A 20,420-nucleotide genomic window follows, 5' to 3' on the forward strand; every position below is an offset into this window, starting at 1 on the left:
TGGGGCGATTGCAACATCCAAACTCCCTTGACAGCTGCTCAACTGCAACGTTCATCTGGTGCTCAAATCACATTTTTTTTTAAATCAAAAACGAGTCATCAGCGAACAAATGGTTTTTTTTATGTTGCACATTGGGTGGTAAACCGTGTAGATTCGACAACCAACTAATTCAATTGGCACTTACTTTTTGCATTACTGTGTCTACCACGTTTTGCCTTTAGTTTTGGTGAGATTGTTGTTCTCACATCATTACATGCTTCGAATGGTAGATTTTAAATTGTATTTATATTTATACAGTGCTACATTTAAAAGTTTAAATTGGTTACTGAACGAATAAACGTGCAAGCTCGACATATTTTTGTAGGACAATAGCAGACTTTAATCCTGATGTCGTGAAAAATGTGCTGTTCAATAATATCAACCACTATTGCTGATAACGGTTGCAGACACATATTCTTTAAAAACAATACGCAAATCTTCGAACGATTGTATTCGTGGCTTTTTGGTTTCATGTTTCAGGTCTCCTGACAGAGTGAAGCGTAAATATATATTTATTAATAGGTGTGAAATTGGGATATATTTATTGTAATTATTAACAGGCATACCTCTAATCAGCAAACCAAAATGTTGACCCAAAACAATGAATTTATAAACTTATCACGCGACACAATCACCAATTTTTCGCTATACCACCTTAGAACGCGACAACTTAAGCAATGCAGCGTCGATTTCCCTACTATTGATGCCAATTCAGTTGTTTGTGCAATCTGCGAAACCATTTGTAATGTAATGATCCATGAGTAAATGTTTTCTCAAACGCTTTGTTTATTACTTTATCTTATGAAAATATATTCGAAACTTAAGACGGTAGCATACAACTGAATCTAAATAAGGGTTATTTATTGAAAATCTTTTAAATCTCTAAACATTTTTTTTATTTAAAATTTTAAATACTATTTACAACCATTTTAGTGTTGTATAAATAAATAAATGTTGGTTAAAAATATACAATTTTACTATTTACTGAATTTATAATCAACTGAACAGCAACACTGCCAAAACAAAAACAAGCTTGTTTTATGGAAATCTGGACAAACATTTAAAAAGGGCACATCGACATTGGTGAACAATGGCTTTGTAAGATGCTGTTGAGCCCAATTCAACTCGATCACGTTCACCAATACTAGTATCAGGAAGAACTAACACTAATCTTTCTGATAGTGGTGTTAGTTTGCATGGGCGAGCTAAAAAGGGATCTCTAGCCCTTTTTCAAATGTTTGTCCAGAAATATTTGTCATGGCCTTCTACGGTTCGATTGAGTTTTCATCATATGGTACAAGCGATTCATTGTATCATACTATTGGTGGAAGAAGATCACCTATGGTACGTATCTCTTACTAAAATTAAAAAAAAAAAATGTTCAGGACCCCCCGATAGAACATTTCCAAACCGGTCTCAAATGAAAGGGGAAAGCCTAAGCTTTCATTTGGTGGGTGTTTCAGCGATACTGATTTTTTTATATTAATGTTTTCTACCAGAGACACCGTGTTTGTAATTCCTACAATTAAACGCTATTAAAGAGAAAATCGAGTTGGTCCAGAGTGGAACGTGTAGAATATCGCCTGTAAAGCACGCAAGTTTGTTTACTCTTGACACGGCTGTTTGAATAAGTTTTCAAGATTTCTTCATAATGCTCCTCTCCATGATACCTCCCTTCCTTCCTTTCATTATGACCCCTTTTTACTCACTTTTTTGAGGTTCAAGGGGAGTTAATTACTGTCCGACAAGGTTTTAGGGCGACAAAAATTATATTTTAGGGGTCGTAAGGTTTTTCAGGAAGAGAAGTTTATTAGATTCGAGTAGAGGCATAAGGAACAACGGGAACTAGCTGACTTTATTCTCCTCTCATTGTTCTTCATTTCAAACTATTAAAATTCTATGTTACATCTCTTTCAGCATTGAAGGGTGCTCATTAAGACCATTTCTACCCCCTTCTTGCGTAAAGTAACCAAAAATGTTTGCTGAACAAACTGTTTGAAAGTTTGTTCAACTATATTCTGTTGTCAACAAGGATATGTTTGATTCAAATATAACATACAATTGAAACAACCATATTATTTGATGGGATTAGAAAAAAAATCATTTTTCAAAAAAAAAAAAGTAAGGAAAACAAGAACTTGTAAGAAAAGAACAATAGGGTCCTAAAATATTTGATAAAATCAGCTGTTTTATTAAATAACACGATAGAGCTTGTTCTTGCTACTACTTTGGATTTTTTTTCCATTCAAATAACAACTATATCATATTTAACCTTCAATTTCGAAAATTAGTCCCAATTTGAACCTTGACACTTTTATCATATTTGATGTTTACTTAATCGACAAAACGCCTCAGCGGTTGAACTTTTCAACACAACTTGTTCCTAAATGTAATTTTGGAAAGGACACGAAAAACAAAATACACCCAAAACTTGTGTTTAAACCAAGGGGTGTGACAAAATTTAAAACCCGAAAAATAAATGTTTTTCGGACTTAAACCAACGAAACACATTTAAAAATTAAGTAATTCAGGTAAGTTTTTCGGAAGGTTTGAAGAAAGTTGAATGAATACTTATTATTTGAAATGCTGGCCGAACTACGTTAAAGAGTTGTACACGAGATAAGAGTATAAATATATGGAGCTCTCTGGTTAGTGGTAACAACAATAGTCGAATAAGGTGCAACGAGAAGATGATTTGGATAAATTGTATGTACCGTGAGGGATCGAAATCCGTCCACTTCATACAAAACGCCTACTATTTGTATGAAGTGTACGGATTTTGAGCCTGTACGGATTTTGGTCCCCCACTGTATATGGCTTGGCCACAGCTTATCCTTGATTTGTGCAGCTTTCGAAGCAAACCAGAAAGCAGATTGTGGTCGACGTCCGAAATTTGGGAACATTCCGAAGGGCTTAGAGGTGAGACTAAAAAGGATGTGAACTGCGGGAGAAATGCTGTTATTCAGAAAGCCTTTGGAATCACGTTCAGAACTTCTTTAGGATTTTTTTTTTTCAAAATGTTTCTCAAGGTATTCTTCAGGATTGAAGAATATCTGCTTAAAATACTCTGAGGACTCGGTTCAGAATCCTTCTAGGACTCAGTTCAGAAACCTTTCAGTATTTGGTTTACAATCCTTCCAGGATTTGTTTCAAAATCATTTCAGGTTGCTGTTCAGAATCCTCCCTGGATTCGGTTTAGAATCCTTACAGTGTTCGGTCCACAATCCTTACAGGATTCAGTTCAGAAGCCTTCCAGAATCCAGTTCAGTACCGGACACTAAAGCCATTGAATTCGTAATTCAAAAACTATTGATTTTATGCGATCTTGATGCCCATTTATTGTAGCGTACAAAAATAAATTTGAAAATGAGAATATAAGTTTTGACATTGTTTTTAACTCTGCATTTTAATTATGCATGTTAGTACCAAATTGACCAATCTGAAAAGGTGGCTGCTAATAGCGGACACGATCTGGAAATACCTCGAATTCTGTAAATTTGTACAGCATTGAATATTTTTACTCTAGGAATAGTATTTTATTACCAATTCAATGCATTTGCAACATTCACAAGAGTAATTTGAGTTTTACTTAATCTGAAAGTCGTCCATCAAAAAACCTCTTTCATTTATGATGAAAAATAATACATTTTAAGTGTTGTTCTACATTTTCATTATTCTTAGTGTTTTTTAATCCTTGATACCATGATCGATGAAATCCATGAAAAATTATTATATTTGGAGACACTGATGCAAACTTACAAAGATATCATGTAACAAATCGAGCTGTCCAAAACTGGGGGACAGGAGGTGCTAGACCAAAATTGTAGTTTGACCATATTTAGTTCGAATGTGGTACAAAACACGGTACTGGGGGATCTCCCCCTATAATTTTACACAATATATAATTTTATAAGATTCAGGAGGAGTTTATTGGTGTCCGAGTGGATTTTGGGGAAGTTCCAGGGCCGTTAGAATGATATTTCAAAGCGGTGAGGGTGCCGGAGGTTGGGGGATTCCATAAAGAGCACAAAGTGGAAACTAGCTGTAAGTACACTTTTCTATACTCTTTAAACATTCCTCATCTTTAACAATCCTAATTCAGCTTCAAGCTATTTTGATATATTTTCACCTTATACAATCACCTTTATTAACACTTCCTTAGATCAGGGTGATGTTTATTAATGTTGGTCTATCGGGACACGGATAATAACTGTGTTGCAGGGCCGTTGGAGGGGATTCTGGGGAGGAGTATATGAGATTCCAGTGGGGAATAGCCTGATAGTATAATTTTGTTTATCTTCTCAACATTTTTCACTTTCACTAATTCAAATTTCAACTAATATATCCTTAAATTCCTTCAAAATATATTACAATCTCTACTTACAACCCCTGATGACGACCAGAAGGTTTGTAAAAACGTCCAAGGGGGTTTTACGTGGACAGAAACGGATTTTCAAGACCGTTTGAGGGATTTTCAAATAGAGGCATACCATATTCCAGTAGAGCTTGTACAAATTTTACACTATTTTTTACACTATTTTCTTATAGAAGTTTTTTCTAATGGTATTCGATTAAATCATTTTTTTTTTTATTCTATTGCATCAACAGATTGAAACATTACAGCATCCCTATTGCACGAACACAATATAACAGAACATTCTACCCCAATACAGTCAACTCCGCATAACTCGATATTTGGAACATTTATTTTGGTCGAATGACGTTTAGTTGAACGGAAATTTGGTTGGTTGGCTTATTTCCATATGGTTTATTGAAAGATCATTTGGTAAAATTGAATTTTGTTTTCTTAGTTTTGCAAAGTTGGTAACGTACTCTTTTGAATAATCTGAATCATTAACTCTTGTCGAATAAAAAATGGGACATTTTATGGAGTCTTATTTTTAAATTTCATACATCTTTTGATTTGTAGTTTGAAGTTATGCCAATATCTAGGATTTCGGTGATTATTCAAACTTTTTGAATTAGTTTTTTTTTGTACATTGACTAAAATATTTAGCTCTAGTGAATTTATTATTCTTTGAAAATATCATCATTCTTTGAAAAACTGCTCAACAAGTTTTTATTTTATTACTCAACGATGTGAACATAATGTTTTCATTATTTATTTGAAATGTCATCGTTCTTCGAAGATCAGCATCTTTATCCGATGGAAGAATTCAAAGATAATGCTCGCGATCTTTCTTTGAAATCCGGGTCTTGTAGCTTACGGACGTGGATTTTTGGATGCGGAAATCAGGCAGGATAAAATGGAAAACCTTTATGGCGAAGTGAATGTTAGGTGTCGATAACTCTATGGCCAATTGGCTTATTGTGACTTATAAAACTCAATGACATTCCTCAAGCAAATACATGGCTTTGCTGACAGTATTGATGACCTCGGGTGAATAACAGAGTTTGCAGTAGAAGCTTTGAATCATTAAAAGTTAAAATTGTGCTAATTCTTTGCATCGGGTAAGGGAAGACGAGTTGACTGAGAAGACAAATGTTGGATTGCTTCCATTTAGGATCAGCTTATTAAAGAAAAAGCAGCATGAAACATTAAAAACGCAAGAGGTTGATCAATATGTTGGGAGAGCGTATATCAAATTAAATATTGAATTTTGATAATCGCATAGAGATTGTTGATTAAATGGCTGATATTGTTCAGATGATTCAATTCCTCTTGTGTTGACGACAAACGTAAAACTATGTTTCTATACTATTTAGATTCGAACACTATCATTTCCACGAAATGTCGGTTCGACCAAATATCATATGCTTTCTGTTGCAACTAAACCTTTTCGACCAAATGTCCATTCGACTAAATGTCCGTTTGACCAAATGTACTTTCGACCAAACGTCATTCGACTAAATGTCATTCGACCAAATGTCTTTCGACCAAATGTCATAGATTCTTTTTATTTGCTTCATAAACATTTCAGGAAAGTAGTTGATTCGACAGTGGGGAATATTGTACACTATTGTATGATGTAACAAGTTTATAGTAAAACTTTTTTTTTCTCTGTAACATGCTATTGAGCTAGAGTTTTGAGCCATTTTGTACCATCTTCCCCTACATATAGAAACAAATCTAGTTTCGAAGTACTATACCACGCGTATTATTCCGATCGCCCGTGGAACGCTCGTGGCTGCACCACACACGTCGGGGCTGCGTGTTGTAGGTCTTGGATTGGAGGGACGCAACAAAATTCCCCACGAGCCTCTCTCCCGTTGTTGTTATTATCCATTTCAGTTTTCCGAGCTCAACATGGATATTTCAAGGTTTTTGCATTCTCCCCCCAACGCGGCATTGTGCAGTTCTCATGATACTGTACAGTCAGCCTACAGTTATGGATAACCCAGAGATATGAAACAGTGCTGAATTGAACATAAAATTTCTCATCCAGGGGTTGGATTCTGAGAAAATGGAAAATATTTCTCACTTATCGCTCGCTATAACAATCATGATTATCATGACAGTCTCTTTATCGTCTACTGCTACAGCTCTGATTATATCGGAGGGATAACAGTGCATGATAAACCCAACAAACCATAGGGATTGTTTATCATACCAGTAAAGTATAAAACCTACCCCCAAAGGTAAATAAACGAAAAAAATGGGATTTACCATCCCTCTCTTTTTGAGGCTCTCCTTCGCTGCTGCTGTTAATCAAGCTTGTTACAACTTGCGAAACATTGCCGATCATGGACCGATACATATGCGATGTTTTTCTTCGCTTGCTTTGACCGTGCTTCAGAATCAACTGAGAACGAATTTTGCAATGCCAGCTTAATCTGAAAAATGACCCATAGTTGATCCACAACTGTGGGATGACTGTACCCTCAAACATGCGCGCGAATCTGTTTTGATCGATTTAAAGTCTCAGTCCGACTCTGTCGGTCTGGTTCGATGCCGGGATGACGTCATTTGCTGCGGAAGGTTTTTGCCGTTCCTGTTGTTCGAATCAGTTGAAATATCGCTGTTTGCCGCTCGTATCTTGATGGAAGGAAGGGTAAAAGAATCCAGTAGAACCTTGGACGATGTTTGACGACAAGCAACGTTGAACTGGTGGACATGATTTACACATTGGTGCAAAAAGTGTGTGCTTTCCGATAATAGGCCGATAATTGCTCCGGGGAGCGTTGAGAATGAAATCTAAAAATTAGATGGATATTTTTATGGAATACAATAAATATTTTAAATGTTTTTACATAATTAACAATATTCAAATTCTAGAACATCAAATCAACAATGTACGACACAACCCATACCAAGTAACATTTTCGGTTTTGTAAAGGTTTTATAGCTGATTTGAAACTGAAAAATCTTTTTTAAATATATAACTTTTGAAAAAATTTTGAGTTAGGGCAGTCGGGAATTGTCAAAAATCTAGGGGTCCTCAAAAACTGTTTTAATTATACCTAGCGAGGGTCCATCAATTTGACCAACCGAATGTTTCTTTATTAACTCGACAGGAGCTTTCAAATGAGCATACATTTAAACATTTTGAAAGACCAAGTGTAAATAATGGGGCCGCTCTCATCGGGATTAACTCTATGAACTCTTGGAATAAATTTGATTGAAAAACTAAATAAAAAATATATTCCAGTGGATTTTTTGGAAGAATTTCCATACGACTCTTTGGAAGATCTCCTACAGTAACAACTAGAGAAATTGAAGGTAGAATAGTAGAAAATCTCTGGAGGAAATCCTGGGGATTCCCTGGAACATTTTTTCTGTGTAACGACCATCGACGCGATACCTTATTACCCTGCATCATGCAACTGCTCTTACGCTTTTCAAGTACTCTCGATCGCTCTGACGTCGTCTAAGTAAACTTTCCAAAAGATTAAATACCAAGCGGTACTTATCTCTAAGCTCCGCATCGTTGTTTATCGATAGCGAAGCCTTCGAGTATGGTTTTCTGTCAACAGTTTCGCTTTTTGTGGGCACCGCCGCCAGTCCATTGCGTAAACGTTATCTTACTGCGGGACGATAGACGTAATGTGTCGGACTGGGCTGCAGTTTGCAAGCTGTAAATTCAAGCCATAAATATGTATGTAACGGCATGGGTGGTAATTCCTCAATGGCGATTGTATTATTTTTGGAGGTCAATCCATAACTTTAAAAAACGCTACATCCCATCCGTTCGTCGGTTGCAGGGTAATAAATGATTGAAAGCGAAAAATATATGAATGGGCAACTGTGGTAGCGCGTTCGAACTTGAAACGCGTTCCTACACAGGAAGACGGAAGCGCACAGCCACATGCCGCCTTATACTGGCCATCGAATGGTCAGTCGGAAAGCGAAAACCAAGCTGTGCACGCGATCTGATGTAATAACTCTACGGAGGGAATTAGTATTCGGTGCCGCCAATGACGCGCCGGGTCGAACACACAGGACATGCTTCGGTGCATTCGCAGCCAATCTGTATATGTTTGTATAGGTTTGGATATACCTACCTACCTATAACAAATCTGTGACCATAGTCTGCTGAGATTCGAGTGAGACGTGGGTCACCTCGAAGTCTCAAGTCATGCCCGATCGTGGCACGCACTGGTGACCGAATGACCTCAAACAGAGCGAAACGAGCGGGTTCCACTTTATCTTATTGGCGATGTGCAGAGGGAATTATTGCTCATTTTGTGACTCTATTACTAGATGTGTAACAGGGATGTTGTTCGGCATTCTTACAATATGTCCTGTCCAGTGTATCCTTCCGATTTCAGCCACCTTCAGGATGCTAGGTTCGCCGTAGAATTGAGCGAGCTCATGGTTTATTCTTCGCCGCCATCCATCGTTCTCCTGAACACCGCCAAAGATGGTTCGAATTCACAAGTGCTTGAAGGTCCTTCTCCAACATAGTCCAGATCTGATGATTATAGACTAGGACCATCGGTCTTATGAACGTTTCGTACTTGGTACATTTGGTGCGGTGGAGAATCATTCTCGACTGAAGTGTCTTCTGGAGCACAGATGATGCGATGCGCCTTAGTATTTCTTGACTAACGTTGTTGTCAGCCGTCAGTAAGGATCCGAGGTAGCGAACTCATCCACCATCTGGACAGTATCCCCGTTTCTCGTGAGTCCTGTCGCGCTCAATTCCCGGCGGGATTCAAACGAACTAGAGTGTTCGCCGTCCATAATTGTTCCAATCAATGCTTTGTGCCTCCCGGGAAATCTGTTTTCGTCCATGGCCTTCCACAGCTCTACACGGTCAATACTGTCGTATGCCGGCTTGAAGTCGATGAACAGGTGATGCGTAGGCATATGGTACTCACAGCATTTTTGGAAGATTTGCCGCACAGAAAAGATCTGGTGCGGTGTCGACGGGCGCGTCCATTAAACCCGCTAGATAACTCTCCACGAACGTTTTATATAGATTATAGACGACGGAAGATAATTTGAGATAATTTGTAGGCGGTGATTAGGATAGTGATCGCCCGATACTTTCCACACTCCAGATTGTCGGTTTTCTGTAGATTTTGTATCTACAGATTCTGACTATCATTCGATGCAGACAAGCGGGTAATCTCTCCGGGCCATCTTGATGAGTTGGGTTCCGATACCGTCCAACCGTTGTTTTGAGGTGTTGGATAGCTTCCTTAAACCCCATCATCTTGGGAACTGGTCCACTGTCTGCTGGGCTGAAGTAGCCATCATCTTCGCTGTCCTGACCCTCTGTGCCTGTGTTTCCACGCCATTTGGGTCTTCAGTTCATCGAAGTGCTGCTTCCACCTTTCAATCACCTCGTCAACATCCATCCATCCATCCGTCAAGATGTTCCCATCTATTTTCCTGCATCCTCACGGCATGAAATCTTCGTGAGAAGGGATGAGCTTTTGCTGGTAGAACTTCTGCTTTTCTTTACATTCCACCTCTTTCAAGCAACACACTTAATTCTGGTATAAGCGGGTTTTCTGTTTCCACTTCAATCTGTATCATTCCACATTTTTTTCTTGTCCTCCAAAACCTCATGACACTCCTCGTATAACCAATCGTTTCTTAATCTTTGTTCCACGTTTCCGACAATGTTTTCAACAGCGTCATTATTTGCTGCTCTGTCTGTCCTGCAGTAGTCCTCAAGAGGGGCTCTATAGGACTCGCCCTGACTCACATTTGGATCCTGTTTCTTCAATCAGCATAATGGAAGATTTTGCTTAATGTTTGCAAAACTCAACCTATGATATTCTCACATAAACGAAAAGCTCTGTATTAGAGACCTTCATGAAGAAATGTTACCACGATGAGGGGGGTCCAATAAATTTGTCTTAAATTTTGAAGTTTAATTAATCACATTGAAAAGCTATTCTTTCAAGGCTCTCCTAAGAACTTCCTAGGGGATTCCTCATGACACCGTCTTTTTTTAATAATTTCTGGTCTGGTTTAAAGTGTTTTTTGATAATTTCTCTTCGAATTTTATCGGTAATTAATGTAGGCCTTTGTCTGATACTCCTTTCAGGTACTACTCCTAAGACTTGATCTTTGAATTGACAAGTGATTCTTCCATAGATTTTCCTAGAAATTCCCTACAAATTTTCGTTCAAGATACTTTATACTTACAGCCAGAATATCTTCAAAACATGTCTTCAGATATTACTCTAGAGATTCCTGCAAACGAGTTCCTTTACGAGTTTTTCAGAGTTTATTGAGCAATTCTCGCTGAAACCAGACCGACATCGGCACCCATCGTTAGAATTCAAATTTTCTGTCACTGATCGCTAGCGAGTGATCCTTTCGGTTTTCTCCAATAGGAGGTCCACTCTCGTACTCCAGCTAGCTAAACAGTTTACTAAAAATACCATTTTTTATAAATCTTAGGTATTTCTTCGCGTGATATGTCTGGTATCTCCCTTGGAACACTTGGCAAACTTAGTGGCATCGTATTCTGAGATCACCATCAGGAAGCTGAGAAAAATCTGAATAGGATTAATTTAAGTGAAAAAATCTGGCTGCCATCTTGGATTTGACGCCGTCTTAGTTTTAAGCCTAGTAGGATGAGTTTTTCACCTTGTTAGCACTCAACATGTTGAATTTCGAGGTTACAACTAAAACTGATTACGCATACTCCTATTCTTCTTATTCCTGGCCTTACGTCCCTACTGGAACCGATCCTGTTACTCAGCTTAATTAGTTATAAAAGCAGGTTATTATATAGGATTTTTTTTTTTTCAAATTTCCTTATTCCTCGTATTTTATAACAGAATGATTCTTCGACACATCTTTGAACTCAGGAGTAATAAATTCAATAAAAAAAACTCCTGAAACCATTGATTGGAATAAACAAACTTTTTTTCAACCATATGCTTTGTTGTTAATTGAATGAAGTTTATATATTGCGCGTTAGGACATTAGTAAGTCTTGAGGTGATATCTGTAGTTTAAATGTAAAAAATAGCCTAAAGTGCATTTATTTATAGAAGAAATCTTAATGTTTGAGCTAACAAATAGCTTGATTTTCTGTGCCATAAAGTATCGTATTATCTGCCGTCCAATATACAGTTAACTCTCCCTTACTCGATATTGAAGGGACCATCGAGTTAGGGAGGTATCGAGATACAGAACACATATTTTTCAAATATTAAACATTTGATTATTTTGACAAACCAAGTTCAAAATAGTAATATAAATGTGAAATATAATACAATTTTACCACATTTACCTATGTGAAACTTTTTTAACATTCGGCAAAAATTGAAAATTTTATCACCCAGGAATAGGCAGTAAACCTCAATTTTACTATCAATTTAGTCATAATATTCAAATTCTTGAATTTATTCAACATTCGGAGGACATTTGAAACTTTTCATGAAAATATCGAGTTAGAGAGGTAAATTCACTTGGGAAACTGGAACAGATAGCATTGAGTTAGAGAACATCGAGTTAGAGAGGTATTGACTTACAGAGGTATCAAAGCATGCTAAATTGAAGGGACCGCGCATTCCATCGATTTAGGGGAAATATCGAGATACAGAATATCGAGTAAGGGAGAGATGACTGTACATGTGAAAAAAGCGAAATTGAATATCTGAGAGGCAGGCTTTGTCCCAATACTCAGGAGTATGAGATTTGAGATTCAAAAATCTGGCGGGCATCTTGGAATTAGACGCCATCTTGGTTTATAGCGGTTGAATGTTTAGCCGTCTTAGCGCTCATCATGTTGAATTAAGAAGCATGCATTGAAAAAACAATCAGATTCTTTGTTTGCTCATTTCAATCAATGGTTTTCGACCAAATAAATGAAAGAATGAATGCTATTCCTGAACTTGATGATATGCCGAAGAATCATTCTGGTACCAATAATGCATTATAAAAGAAAACTTCTATTTAATTATCTGTTTTATAACGAATCAAACTGAGAAGAAGGCTCTGTTCCAGTAAAAATGTAACGCCAGGAAAATAAGAACAAGAATTGAATAGTAAGCGATACGGTAGCCTTAAAATTCAACAAGTGCTAACAAGGTAAAAAAACTCACTCCACTTCTAAAAATCAAGATGACATCAAAATCCAAGATGGCCGCCAGATTTTTTCCATTAAATTATTGCTCTTATTCTTCACTCGACTCGAAGAGAATATCAAGGATTGAAAACTTGTTTCTTTGTTGTACAAAAAATGATGTTTGCACTTACCATATACGTCAAAATCGTTGAACATGATTTAGAAAATCGTTTATTTCATAGGGTAAATACCATTGCTCACTTAGTTTTTGTAGCCTATCTTACTCAGTTTTTTCTCAGCTTTTAGATGGTGACTTCAGAATTCTAAACGAGCGGTGCGCTAATGGTGAAAAAAAAGGGTTTTCTAACAAAATTCAAGATGACGGCCAAATTCAAAATGGCCGCCAAATTTTTTTTAGTCTCAGATGAAAGCTATATCCTTCCTCTATACGATGCCACTAAGTTTGCTATGTGTTCCAAGGGAAATATGAGACATATCACGTGATGAAATACCCATGATTTGTCAATTTTTTTCGCAAACTGTTTAGCTAGCTGGCGTACAAGGGGTACACCAATTTGAGAAAACCGAAATGACCACCCTTTAGTTTTAGCATATACTAGCGATCAGTGACCTAAAGTTGGAATTCAAACGCCACCGGCAACCTGGTTTCAGCGAGAATCGCTTATGGTTAATAAAAAGTATTCCTGTCGTAAAAGTATCCATATTTCTTTTTCAGACATTGCCGCACTGTAGCCAATATGTTGAAGTTTCATTATATGGTATTTTTTTCACCTGTTATAGTTATTTCAAGAAAACATTCCACTAAGATCGAACTTTTGCTCCACTCACTATAATACTCATATTACTGGATATATTTTTTTTAATTTTTCACTCCAGGAATTAGGAATCAGATAATATTACAAACATTTCTTCGAGAGTTTATTTATTGATTTCTACGAACTTCCTGAGCAATCTCTCCAAGAGTTTCGTTTTAGAATCAAACCATTCAAGCTGGAGTTTTTATAAGGATAGTTATCTTAGCAGAGAATCTGAGTTATCTGAGAGATTCCATCATGAATTCCGACAAAAAAATATTTCAGAAATTTGTCAAGGAAATCGTAAGACTTCCAGGAATCTGTCTAAGGATTATACTATCGTTTTCTAAAGACTTCCACCCAGATTCCCGTTTAGAACATCTTCATGAGTTCAAGTAGTGTTTCTCTAGAGATTTTCTCTGATTTGCTGCCAAATTGTAATTCAGGATTTCTTTAACGTTTCAACCAGAAATTTGTTTATGAACACCTTCAGGAACTATCTTTCTGATTTAAATTCCGGAAACTCTACTTTAAAAATTTTCCGTTTAAAATTAGTCACTTTAAAGGCGTTTTTTATAAGCAATTTCTACAGATATTCATCAAATTTAAGAATGCCCAACTAACTTAGACGTCTCTCTAAAGGCTGGGTAAGCTTAATTAATGGTTTGAATTTTTTGATTATGCTTTCTATGAGCTGCTCCGAATTCGAATCAAGGTGTGCGAAGTATAGAGCAAAAACGAAATAAGAAACATAAAAGCCATACATTTATATTATTCAAGGATCATCAAATTACAAAATCAAAATCTTTGCTGACGATTCAAAAGGTGAGTGTAAGCTTGATGATTTGATTGATATGCTTTTGGATGAGTTATACTTCACTGGGGTATCCGTAATATGATTCAAGATTCCTCCGAAGATTCCTTCAGGAATTATTCTAGTTAATGCTTAAAAAATTCCCCAAGGAAGTCTTCAAAGATTTTTTTTCAGGAATGTCTCCAGGAAAATGTCAAGTATTTTTTTAACAGCTATTGCAGAATGTTTTTATTAAACCAGGACTTATTTCAGAAGGAACATCTTATGAAACCTCATTAAGGTGAAGATGAATCGAAGCCAAGCTTCAAATTTTCAAGAGCACAAATCTGGAGAACCAAACGTCGATTCATCTTCACCTTAAATTCTAAAGAAATCCTTGATGAATTCAAACAAGAATCCCTGAAGAACTCGTGGAATCTTGAGGAATACTTGGAGCATTTCGAAAATGAATTGGATAAATGTGGAAAACATCCATGGAAATTCCTCGAAAATAATCGGATAAAACTCCTGATGCAGGAATCACTGGAATAATTACTGTCATATTAGGTGGTGTGAAACCTTAAATGAAATTATGAAGAGGCCTTTGAAATTTTAATTGGGAAAAATAAGTTGTTTTGAAGAACTGCAGAAGTAGCTCCTGAATGAAATGTTGGAGACATTCTTTGAGAATTGTGGAGGAATTCATTAAGGAATTCCGAAAACAATACTAACATATCTCCTTGAATAACCTGGAGAAATTTTTGAAGCATTTCTTGGGTGTAGATGTTCATGAATTCTTGAAGGAATATATATGAAAATGTTATATTCTTTGTTACAAGAAGTAGAGACCTTGCAGTGCTCAAGGAATTCCTGGAGCAAATTTTGAAGAAATTCCTCTAAGATTCTTTTGAAACGCCACTGGAAGATTTTCTGGGCGAATTTCTGGGAGAATTGGTGTATAAATTTCTGAAGTAATCCCTACAGAAGTCCCTGAAAGTATTCTTGAAAAATCTAAAGAAACCACTAGTAGAATTCCTGAGGTTTTTCTCGAGAAATCTGAAAAGAAATTTCATCTATTTGATCAATAGCTGACCCACAATAATCTTTTCTTTTATTTGGCTTTTTTATATGAAACGCTAGCCAAGGACATTTTTTTCGATCTATAGTGAAAAACTTCCCAAAAGCTTTAGTATTGCACTGTTGAGTGATTCCAAGCAACAGCACCAAAATTTGGTAATTTTTTTTCTATTGAGCTGAAACTTTGCACAGTTTTCCAGTTCCATCTAAATCGTCATTTTCCGATATCAAATCTTCAAGTTGAGTCACGACTAACTTTTCAAAAGGGTGTATGTGAAAATGGTTCAAAAATATTCAAAAAGCTGCACAGCAAAAACGGTTCGTTCGATTGTTAGACAACTAAAGAAACAAAGTTAGACAACTAAATAAAGATTCCAAAAAAAATACACACAGCAAAAAAAATTTTTTTTTTTTTGCATTAAAAAACATAATTTTTGACACAAAAACTCAAATATCTCAAAACCCTATCGGAATACCAACGTAATTTTTTGAGGGTCCATTATATTAGCTATCTACCATAAAAATTTGGTGATGGTAAACCAATAAACAAAAAAGTTATGACATTTCAAACATGTCACAATTTTCACATTTAGTAGAAAAAAAAATTTTTTCTGTTTAAATTATTACGGGAACCGCAGCTTGTTGCTGATTTTATTGTTAAGGGCCTTGCGTGAATTAAACAAGTCGTTTTCATGTATTCATTAGTATTATGTATATTATATGTATAAATATTATGTAAATGTATAAATATTATATGTATATGTATATATGTATGTATAAATGAACTAACAGATTACACGAAAATATTTTTTTTTTACCAGGATATTTTTTTTTAGAGTATGATCGATGAGTTTCTAAATGTTATATATAAACTTTAAAAGTTTTGGATTTGGGTATGCGTTATGAGATCATGAAAACATTTTATTAATACTTATTTATTTATTTATTGTTATTCAATTTTTTTACAATATCGAACACTTTTGCATCATTATCAGTACAGTTCGAGTATAGTTTTGCTTTAATTTTATTTTCTGACAATGGAATGAAACAGTGAAATTTTTGGGTTCCTTGGATCGTTTTCGCGTTATTATATTGCTCGCTGAGTTCTGATGCCGTTAATTCGTACTCTTCAGTAGTAGTAAAACAAAATGATAATTTTGTTAAATCTTCTTCTTTTCTGCGATTCGCCCAATCAAATAGTTATTTTGCAGTTTTAATTGGATGCTCACGTTCTTTGGCTAAACTTGCTCTTGTGGCCATGCGCTTTATGGTTCCTCCAATAGCATCACAAGGACCTTTGCCATGTGACGTAGCAAAGAAATGCCATTCTGCATCAATTCCGTACTTTGATTTAAATTGACATAGGTTCGAAAAATTCTTACGGTTTTTGTTACAATTAAATCTTTCATAACCATAGTGGTAGTATATTTTTAGCTTTTTCGTGAGTATGTTCATGGTATGTACCTATCATGTTTTTGATGTTGTTGAAGTTACCGTAATCCGGGGTATCATTGATCAGCGGGGTAACATTGATCGGAAAGACTCATCTCATCAAAAGTTCGTATTATCATTTATTGATGAAACATTTCCAAATCATGAATGGTGCTTCTCTTTCTTATATTCATGAGCTAATAAAAGTTAATATTTTTACGAAAATTGTGTTTACCTTAGGCGTAAATTTGTCAACTTTTCGAAATAATGATTTTAATTGTTAAGGATGACACTATCTAAGATTCATGTGCCACATTATTTCTGCAAACGATATAAGCAAGGAAAATGTAATTCTTACTAAAAATGATATCGCCGAAAACAATTCCGTTGTCAAAACTTCTATAAGTATGCTCAATTAGGCAACATTACAGAATAACTGTTAAGAATGTAAAATTCCCTTAGGAAATTGCCTACCTTTAGACGTATTCCGTGGTTTAAGGTGTTTTTAATTTTAAAATAACTCAAAAAGTAAATGACTTGTAAGCGTTTGACCTTCATATTCGGCTTCAGGGGGCATGATTTAAGTAAGTAACGACATTTTCAGTATTACCGAACGTTGTTTACATAGGTGATCAATGTTACCCCATATCAGCTAAATCAAAAAATCGCCTAAAACATTTTTTTCAACATGCTTAAATCTTTCAGTAAACAAAATACAGTATATAATCTCGAAACATGGGTGGCAGTACTTGTTATAAAAATATAAAATTTGCAACATTTGCATTTTTAAACGAACTATTAAAGAAACATTCAGAAAAATGATCAATGTTACCCCGGATTACGGTACTCGCTTTCTCCCAAATATGATTAACAAAGTCTATTCTCTACCAAGGCGGGTCTATACCCAGGTGTAATCAGATTTTAACTTTGTGGAGAAAACCAGCGCCGAGAAAACCGACCTGCTTTACGCATACTAGATCACCTGGGTATAGACCCGCCTTGTTCTCTACGAGGTAAACTTTTTGCAGGTAAACTAGTCGTATACCTGTATAGAAAACTTTTTTTGTAGCTTTTGTCTTCAATATTAGATTTCTTATAGGTTTCTTTTATCAAAAGGTTTCAACACTATTGAGAGAATTTTTCTTCAGTTACGTACAATAAAAAATATGACACTATCAAGACTTTAGATCACAACACTGGATCGCGTCTAACTTTCTAATAGATGCTATAATAGTTATGAATAATTAAATAAAATATCATGAAAACAACTTGTTAACCTCATGTGGTACCCTTAACAAAAAATTCAACAACAAACTGCGGTCCTAAAAAAAATTAACAATGAAAAAAAAAAAAATTTTCACTAAGTGTCAAATTTGTGAAATATTTGAAATGTCATAACTTTTTTGTTTATTGGCTTACCATCACCATCATTTTTATGGTAGATAGCTAATATAATGGACCGTTTTCCCTCAAAAAATTACGTTGGTATTCCGATAGGGTTTTGAGATATTTGAGTTTTTGTGACAAAAATGATGTTTTTTAATGCAGAAAAAAAAATTTTTACTGTGTGTATTTTTTTTTGGAATCTTTATTTAGTTGTCTAACTTTGTTTCTTTAGTTGTCTAACAATCGAACGAACCGTTTTTGCTGTGCAGCTTTTTGAATATTTTTGAACCATTTTCACATACACCCTTTTGAAAAGTTAGTCGTGACTCAACTTGAAGATTTGATATCGGAAAATGACGATTTAGATGGAACTGAAAAACTGTGCAAAGTTTCAGATATTTTTGAAATGGTCGATCAGAATCGACTTGCATGCCTCCGTGGAATCCCTCTGTTATAATCGAAAGAAAGCGAGAGAGGAGCAAATCTCTCATTGTTACATAAGTCCTGCGAGAATTTTTCAAAGTGCTTGAATTTGTCGAAATTGTCATGCCTCAATCTTCCTAAAAGGCGTTCAGACGTTCCTGAATACAAGAATTCTAAAACTTACCTTCAAACTGATGGTTTTCAGCTCTGCCAGCAGATACAGGTCCATGAAGTATTCCTGACAAAAAAGGCATGCACCCTTCCGTCTGCCATCTATCGTCGAAGCCTGAAATTAGAAAGACAAAAAAAACAACAACAATTAGCTTAATCACATCCGATTGCATTCAATAGAGCACCTCGAAAAGGCCACTTTTAGAAATCACATCCCGCGCCCATTAATCGATTCCCATTCGATCACCCAAGCCTTATCTCTTGTCGTCAACCCTGCCCAGAATCGCCACAAATTCACGTTCGACGTGGTGTCGTTCTCAATGGCGGAACGTTGTCGTCGTCGTCTTGGACATGACTCGAAGGTAATTGCTAATTGCATTTCAAACACTCGACACGATCGTCCCCCACTCGTCGTCACACAGTGGTCCAGCTTTTGAAAATCATGGAAATAACAACGCATTCTCAATGTTTTACTCTTTCAAGCATTGAAAAGTGTTTTTGTAGATAATTTATGGTTGTAGACCTTATTTTGGGCGCCAATTTTGAGGTACTCCACATTTTCAAAAAAACTAATTTGGTATAATGAAATCAATAAACTGATTTTAGTAAAAACAAAATATGAAGTTTGATTTTAAAGCAAAAAATCAAGTTTTTATTATATGTGCAGCTATTAAATATCCAAGTATGATGAAACGTTTTTCTATTTGATTTTTTGTTTTATTTTTTCTTACTTTTCTGATATTGTATATTAATGTTTGACTTATTTATTCATCTTAAAAATATGTATATAATCTGGTTTTTATCAGCTTTATGATAAATTGAACCTCTGTGAGCGTCATCGAACCGCCACTCCACATGCGGCGCACATGTGATGATCTAATTATTCGACCGCCGCCACAGCAAACCACGCCGAGGCACAGCTGGAGAAAAAAAAACGTCGCATTCTTGGTCGTCCACACCATGGTCCCGTACCTATTTACTCCGGCAACTAGGGGGAATAACACAACGTGGCGGCTCGTGACATCTTCGGCAATAGCTTTGTAGAACAAATGAAACGTCAAAAAATAAGAGCTGGCGCGTTGTGCTTGTTGGGCCTTACTTAGCTTAGCGGTGACGACCGCGGTTACAAAGCAAGGTCTGTTAGGGTTCGATTCCTGGTCAGTGTAGTATCTTTTCAAAATAGAAATTTTCTTTACTTTCTTTGGCATCGAATGCCATCGTACCTGCCTTACGCTATACGAATGCGAAAATGGCAACTTTGACTAAGAAATCCTCCCTTAATAACTGTAGAAGTGTTCTTTGAACACTGAGCTGAGAAACAGGGTCTGTCCCAGTGGGATCGTAATTTCAAGAAGAAGAAGAAGAAGTGTTGCGCTCGAAGGCCGGAATTGCAGCAGTGTATCGGAGTTTTTCGATAAGATAAGCTATTGTCCAGATGGAGATAACAATTGGAACGATTGCTACAATTCAGGTTAGTGAAGGGGTTTTCTAAGGCGACGGTATTCGGTCGAAAATGTGGAAGAGGTTTCCATTTAGAGGGTACACTTTTACCTTCAGAGTTATGAAATGATTATATCAGTAACCATGAAAGTACGTAGTAGTCGAAACTATGAGAGTCCACATGAAGTGGAATCAACATCTAAATCGTTCTTCAAAAATCCAATGCGGTTAACCATAAACCTTTAGATTGTTGGGCTGTCAACCACCATTAGCAACACCCCGCTAGTATTACAGTGGGGGACCGAAATCCGTACAGGCTCAAAATCCGTACGCTTCATACAAATAGTAGGCGTTTTGTATGAAATGGACGGATTTAGATTCATTTCTTAGGTGTACGAATTTCGAT

At 36.1% G+C, this 20,420-nt stretch overlaps 1 protein-coding gene across 3 annotated transcripts in view; it reads right to left on the reverse strand.

The window, feature by feature from the left end:
* The window catches only part of LOC5569564 (chloride intracellular channel exc-4), a 154,861-nt gene that overhangs the window by 23,107 nt on the left and 111,334 nt on the right, over positions 1–20,420 (reverse strand). For 2 of the 3 annotated variants that reach the window (XM_021839568.1, XM_021839562.1), the window contains exon 2: positions 18,588–18,689. In XM_021839568.1, coding sequence (XP_021695260.1) covers positions 18,588–18,689 — 102 coding nt within the window. Of the gene's footprint in view, positions 1–18,587; positions 18,690–18,821; positions 18,972–20,420 lie in introns of those variants that run through there. The other variant, XM_021839557.1, reaches the window with a different exon arrangement.

Source organism: Aedes aegypti, chromosome 1 (genome assembly GCF_002204515.2).
Source record: "Aedes aegypti strain LVP_AGWG chromosome 1, AaegL5.0 Primary Assembly, whole genome shotgun sequence".
Classification (NCBI taxonomy): domain Eukaryota; kingdom Metazoa; phylum Arthropoda; class Insecta; order Diptera; family Culicidae; genus Aedes; species Aedes aegypti.